The sequence below is a fragment of the Fragaria vesca genome, linkage group LG6 (genome assembly GCF_000184155.1).
Source record: "Fragaria vesca subsp. vesca linkage group LG6, FraVesHawaii_1.0, whole genome shotgun sequence".
Taxonomy (NCBI): domain Eukaryota; kingdom Viridiplantae; phylum Streptophyta; class Magnoliopsida; order Rosales; family Rosaceae; genus Fragaria; species Fragaria vesca.
In genome coordinates, this window is record NC_020496.1 from 31,333,466 (window position 1) to 31,340,382 (window position 6,917).

The 6,917-nt window shown below is 38.6% G+C and overlaps 2 protein-coding genes across 3 annotated transcripts; one reads left to right on the forward strand and one right to left on the reverse strand.

Annotated features, from left to right (window-relative positions):
- Nucleotides 1–172: 172 nt before the first annotated feature.
- Nucleotides 173–2,745, reverse strand: LOC101300937 (EID1-like F-box protein 2-like). Its single transcript, XM_004304203.1, has 4 exons — nt 2,582–2,745; nt 2,423–2,488; nt 749–1,524; nt 173–447 (listed from the first exon to the last, which is right to left on the reverse strand). The coding sequence occupies exon 3, from the start codon at nt 1,513–1,515 to the stop codon at nt 769–771; it is 747 nt and encodes a 248-aa protein (XP_004304251.1). The 5' UTR covers nt 1,516–1,524; nt 2,423–2,488; nt 2,582–2,745; the 3' UTR covers nt 173–447; nt 749–768.
- An 880-nt stretch (nt 2,746–3,625) lies between these two features.
- On the forward strand, nt 3,626–5,556 carry LOC101301222 (putative F-box protein At5g50220-like). Of its 2 annotated transcripts, XM_004304205.1 has the most exons (3): nt 3,626–3,644; nt 4,018–4,126; nt 4,254–5,556. In XM_004304205.1, exons 2-3 carry the CDS (start codon nt 4,108–4,110, stop codon nt 5,369–5,371), a joined length of 1,137 nt encoding a protein of 378 aa, XP_004304253.1. In that variant the 5' UTR covers nt 3,626–3,644; nt 4,018–4,107; the 3' UTR covers nt 5,372–5,556. The 2 variants fall into 2 exon arrangements, with proteins under 2 accessions (XP_004304253.1, XP_004304252.1); XM_004304204.1 differs by lacking the exon at nt 3,626–3,644 and having other exon boundaries at nt 4,052–4,126; nt 4,236–5,556.
- The last annotated feature ends 1,361 nt before the right edge of the window (nt 5,557–6,917 follow it).

Here is a 6,917-nt window from a genome sequence, read left to right on the forward strand (position 1 = left end):
AATAAGTTTAATCCGTCTTTACTCTTTTACCAATCAGTGCTTTAGATGCCACACTTGTATACTTGCAACTAGCAATCAACACATTGTTCTAGATGACGCCTTTGATTCAACAGATCCTTATACACAAGATCTTAAAGATGGACTCTAGCTACATACAACAAAATGGATATTTCATCTAAGTGTAAAATTATTGCAGAAACCAATTTTCGATCCACATACATATTAGAGCATACATAAATGTACATCGTATTACAAAGTTCACATTAACATCTTATGGAAAGGGCAATTGGAAATAAATGGTTAGCAAGAGCTTCTAACACTTCCATTGTAAAACAACATCAGAGCAGGGCAGAATGCTTGGACAGGGATTGTTAATGGTTCATTTCAGCTCAAGCCCCATAATATGTCCAGCCTAGGCAACTTTATGCTTGCAAAATGGCAAGAAACCTGCCCAAGAGAAGAGAAGGAAGAATAGTTACTCAACAGAAATAAAACGATTCTAGCAATAATGACCGTTTCTTAGGAATACTTGAAGATATGCTCCTGGTGTTTCTTTTCTTTAATGAATGAAATGGTGAGGAAACTTTCACATATTTTTACACTATTTTTCTTATATATGATATTGAATGGCTGCTTGGTTTGAAATAATATCAGCAATATGTTTCCATGTCATGTCTTAACCTGGTTTTTGGAAGAAAAAAAAACAAACAAACAAACTACTAGTTTGAAACTAGGTGCAGAAGCATACCTCTTTTTTTGTTTCAACCATCACTCCAACTCCGATACCTCTTCTGAATCAGATAATGGTAACAGAGTACAGATCCCAAGCATATGTCCATTGAGGCAAACAAAATACTCGATGCAATCCTCATAAGCACCCAATCTGCAGCTGGCACTTTGAGGTATCATTTTGGCTTGCAACATGCTCCACAACTTGGCCTTACAATAAGGGCACACCTCTGTTGGATGAAGTTCGGCCCCCCTCTTGATCAACATCTTCCGGACCTTGGACATTGAAAATGACTTGAAAATTCCCCGGAAGAACCCCACATCTCCCTCTTCTCCTTGGTCAAGATGTTCACACGGGTCAGAGACATACAATACATCTGTTCTACATTGTGGCAGAAGAAAGCTCTTCCCCGATGTCCTAGAAAACCGGGTCCTATAGACAAAGTGACCAGGGATTTGAACAGTGTTAAAGAGCCCACCCTTCTTACTTCCTGAACAATAAATAAGCAGCTTCCCAAGTGCCCTCCAGTTTCCATCTACACTGTGACTCCCACTAGATTGCAAATCAATCATCATCTTTGGTGCTCTTGTTTTACAAAACTCCTTCCACAGTACACGTTTGGCGAGATCATCAAACCATTTGCAGACACAGGAAAGTGTTGCAATTAACTTGGGATTCCAATTCAAATTTTGAAATACTAAGAATATCGCATCTTCACTTATATGCCCTTTTGTGCATCGACAGCTTGCAGAATGTATACATCGATACTGCTTTGTGAGAATCATTTTGCCCACCTATTAAGATTCAAATACAACAATATTTACTCTTAATTTAAGTGACTGGTAATATGAAACGTAGATATAGAAACAATAGTTTGTGAGCCAAATAGGAGACCACATGTTGAAATATTTCCAAGAAAGGAGCATTGTCCCACTTTAAGGACCATCTTACAGAACCACATCCACTAACTAGTAAGATTGAAAATCTATCCGCAAAAAAGAATAATTCTATTAAATGCTAGAATTTGAAAAACCTAGAAAGAGAAGCAAGCATTATATAACTCAAAGTTTATACAATCATCTTATCCACCTAATAATTCTCCATATCGCACTCGGTTGCAAACATGACATACATTTTAGAGCATGATTCGCACATCCATGATTTTTTTCTATGCAGGTGAGGAGTTTAGGCTGGAAACACCTCAGATATACTCAAACTGCATATCTCTTACCAATTACAAGTCCACGACCATATGAAGAGCATGTATCTCTAATGTAATACTGTATCATGATTTGGCTCTGCATTTGACTAGAGCCTACAACTTAGTCTCAACATAACAAAACACAGTAGCAAAACCAATCAGCTCTGCATTTCCACTACTTAACTCAAACCATATCAATCCCAAACTGAGTCTCATTTCAAGTATTACAACATTTCCATACAACAAATAACATTTTCTTAGATCCAAAAGACCCTCCACATAAAAATCCAACCTTTTTCAAACGAAACCCCCCACCACCTCTAACCCAACTCAATCCAGATAAAGCCCACATTGATTCACTATCCAATTGCACAAATTTCATCATAAAGACAAAGAATTTACAAAACCCAAGTCGACATCAAAACCCAACAAACCCAACTCAAAATGAGACGGATCGTAATCATGAAGAACTTGGTAACCCAAAATCTTACCTCAGCTGTAATCCAAAGCTTCAGAGAAGATTGAGCATAGTGCCAAAAACCCTAGAAAACCCAACTCTGCGAAATTGGGCAGAGATTATTAGGGTTTTCGCAGCCAAAAAATGGATGATAAAAAAGAGATAAATGAAATGAAAAGCAGGAGAAATTTACAGTTTTTACATGCAAGGATGGAAGGAGGCAAGAAGGGAATTAGGGGTTTAGAGCAGGGGCAAAAGTGTCCATGGGGGGAAAAAGAGTGAGAGAGAAGTAGTAGAGATGCTGAAAGCAAAAGACGCAGAGAGAGAGGCGGTGGAGAAGAGAAGGCCGGCTTCGGGTTCTGGAATAGAATGAGTGTTGTAAATTACGAGAAAAATTATTAAGGTTACCTGTTTGTGCTCTATGCGTTGAGAGACCACGAATGGTGTCGTGCCACGTATTGGAGGTGAAAATGGCGGCTACGGTGTTGGATTGTGCAGAAGAAGAAGTAGGGGACTGTCTTGTGTGTCATTCGGACACAAATATGGGTGTTTGCAGCTTGTTTTATCTTATTCTCAGCCGCGTGCTAACCGATCAAGACACTTAATCATATTTACGTAGAGCTGTTTTATTTTCCATTTTTATATGTAAATTAAAAAATCGTTGAGTATGAATCTTTTAGTTAATTAATGTATAGGTGAACGAGACTTGTTCTATGATATTTTGTGTTTTTATAAAATAAACTGAGCCACTTGATAAAAACAACCGGCTCTTGTAATACCGATTCATGAGTTTTATGAGAATCTCGGATTTTTTTCTTTATACTTGATCATCTATCTACCTCAAACAAAAGTCGTTTGTGTGAAAATGAAGTAACTTCCACAATCTAAGTCAAACTTTAAGTTTATGGAATATCATCAACGAATCTAGACTTTCCTGTATTTTCAATCTGAGTCGATCTTAAGCTCATTAGTACCATTTCAGTTGAACCGAATCACATTTATATGTTTACAGAGCTGCTCACCTGCGGGATAGAATTTGCGGACAAAAAGGGAACGGACCAATCTGGGCCCTGTTAGCTTTGAGCATATGACAATGACCCAAGGCCCATAGTCCTCCGAACCAAGGCCCGTGGCCGTTAGTAATATAAATTTATGATTGATTTTCAGCTCTGAATAAACCCTAGCAGCCAATTGGGTCAAATCGTTCTTCAAAGAGAGATATAGCTTCCTCCTCGAAGTCTCCAACTCCAGATTAGGTATCATTCTACATATCTCCTCCGTGGGAATTTCAAATTTCATTACTTTATCTCCAAATTTATGAGTTTTTCTTGCAATTAATCATGGCTTTTGGTGATTACATGTCAACCGCCAAGTATTCAAATTGAGACAGTGAGCTACTGAAATTTCTTACTTATATTCTTTGGGTTCAATCTCTTTAGTTTGTTAATTTAGTTCTTTAGCTAAAATCTGTATAATTTCTTACAAATTGGTCACCATCAGTTTGGGTCCTAAGATCCTAGCCTCTTCTTATCTTTTCAATTCTGCTTGTTTGGGTTCTTTAGACTAAAGAACCCAACAGTCACCTACTATTATCGAGTATTCAGGTTCATATTTGCTTGTCAAAATCAGGGTGTTGGCTTAAGAAGCAGCCCTACCCATATCGAATTCCTGGTGAGCCACCTTCAATTCAAATTAGAAGAGTTGCGTTTTCGGCATTCAATGACATCTACATCGTCAGGTGAGTAATCCTTCGTTCAATTTGTGTTTGTTGGATTTATATGATGGATGTTTGTTTGTGTTAATTAGTCTTACAATTACGTAGTGGTAAAATTATCGTTTCTGACTAGGGTTCCAACCAGCTGCAGTTATGGAGAAGCGGACGGCGGCAATGAGTAGCTCAAAGTTGATGGAGCTCCCTTATGAGATCCTCCTCCTCATCTTCTCAAAACTGCCGGCGAGATCGATTTTGCAGTTCCAGTGCGTCTCCAAGAGCTCACGCAACCTAGTCAACAATCCAGCTCTTGCTGCCATGCACATGGCAGCTACCAATGAACACATCGATGTAGAAGTTAGGTCTCTTCCATTTAGTTACAAGAACCATTTGAGGTTTGTTTCTTGCGGTTTGCTTGGCTTTAAATATTTTGGCCAAGTTGATGGAAAACTTGGTTTATACAATCCTCTAAGAAGAGAATACCTATGGCTTCCACAACCTGAATATATACACGATATGTTTTCGGAGAGGTATGGTATGGGATTCGATAGTGTTACTAACTCCCACAAGATTGTCCATTTTCTCTCTCGTGGCTTTCCGGAACGCCCTAATCGCTGGGTGGCTCGTGTTCATGTTTTGGGCACAGGCTCGTGGAGACGGATTCCTCTTTGCAGCTTCACAACTGTGGAAGTGGGAAATGCATATGCATATGGAGAAATGCATTGGTTAGTGGACGGAAACCAGATAATGTCTTTCAATTTCAGAGAAGAAGAGTTTCGATGGACTATTAATCCTCCTCCGGTCACCTTTCGAAGCAGCTTCGCCAGACATTTTTTGATCAATCTGAGAGGATCTTTGGCGCTTGTTGATGTTGTTTACTCTGAAAAGAAAGTTGAGATATGGATGTACAAAGAACAGAAATACTGGACAAAAGATTACTGCATGCCTTTAGATTGTTGTTCCGGTGGCTATTCGAATTTTGCGGTAGGCGCTTGGGAGCATGGCATATACATAATAATCTATGAAGACTACTGTATCGATCAGTCTTTAAAGTACCCTACTGTGGTCTATTATGATCTGAGATGTGATAACAAGAAAGAACACTGCAGATATCAGGAGCAGCTCCATTTGTTTAGCTCTACTGGAAGCCTCATTTCTCTGAAACAGTATGATAACGTCAGAACGAATAGCGAGAAGAACTTTTTTGATGCTGGGGAGTGTGACTTTCCGGAATGTGTTTCTGAGCTGCTGAAAGCACCAAGGGTCAAGTAAACATGTTTTGATGGAAACTATGTTTCTTTTACTTTTGGAATCTATAGATCATTTGTTTCTCCAGTGTTCTTTTGCTAATTAGATTTGGACCCTTTCTTTTGATTGTCATTTGTTGGATTGGACTAGTGATTTTATTTCATGGATAAAGTCTCTAGTCACTTATAGCCTGAAAATCCTTAGAAAGCTATTCTTATTGCTCGGTCTATCTGGCATGTTTGGAATCGGTTAATTTTTAAACAAAAATTAGATGCTTCTCCTACTAGAACTTTTTTCAAACTCTTGTGTTTCAGTGAGAATTATTTGAAGGCTAACAATTGGCATAGTTATTGTTGTGTTAAAGATGCTAACCCAAGTCAGGCCTACGTTGGTAAGGATACCTATTCAAAGTTCACTAATTGTGACAAAATATATATTTCTGTGGGGGCATCTCTATATTATGTGGGCAGATGTCAAAATCTCACTGGGGCCCATGTCCCCACTAGTCCTTCACTGGCTCCGCTGTTGGCTGGATCGGAGAGGTTGCCATGACTTGTTGTTCTGTATGAAGTAGGGTGGTCTTGAGCAGGTGCTAGCAATGAAATGAAGATGTTTTGAACTAGGAGAGTCATCTGTATATAATGGTAAGGTGATGAGGATGTGGATTAGGATATCTACACATCAGCAGCACTCTATTGTTTCTGGATTGGATTTAGATTTCCTTGGGCTGGTAGGTTCCTTTGGCCCTGTGGGAGGCAATATGCTGCAATATGTGGTTGGTGAGTACAGGCCACATGAGCTTGTAATTTGGGTCCATGGTAGCTCTGACCATAAGGACAAACATTTTTTAGGTCCAATTATAACCTCATCAAATCTCTAACTTTCCGTTGGGTGCTTTTTATTTGTAGATTTATATGGCAAAATTTGAAGTCTACCTCTGGTTTGATCTATTCATCAAATGCTCTCATGAGCCGCAACGATTCTTCAGAATTAGCTTGACAATTTACCTAATGTGCATGTAAAATTTTGATCCCTAAATTTGCCTCGCTAGCCATAATCCCCAAACAGTCTTCCAAAATGGGGAATTCGAAACATTCTAGATTACAGGATTCATAAACTCGCTTGTAAATCATATTTCAGTCCAGAACCAAGGAAAGTACCATTATTCCTCGCAGGACTCGTACAAGTTACCATAGAAGAAAAAGCCAATTATTCCCGACAAAAGAAAAAGAAAAGAAGGATAAAAATAAAGAAAAAGAAAAGAAAAGAGAGAAGCTAACTAATAATTGAAGGGCATTGTTATTTTCCGGAATATATATATATATACATGAATTCTCAGGTGTGGACGTCCGCATCAAATATATATATATATATATATAGGCCTTCTCGGCTGCGGACGTCCGCACCGAAGATTTAGGTGCGGATTTCCATTTTTGCACCACTTTCCGATCAAATTTCCTCAAACTTCCTTCTAGATATATCTAGATCATCTTGTGTAGTTCATCTTTGCAAAATTTCAGCCAATTTGGTAATCGTTAAGGCCCTCAAAATCGAAAAACAAATGGAGATG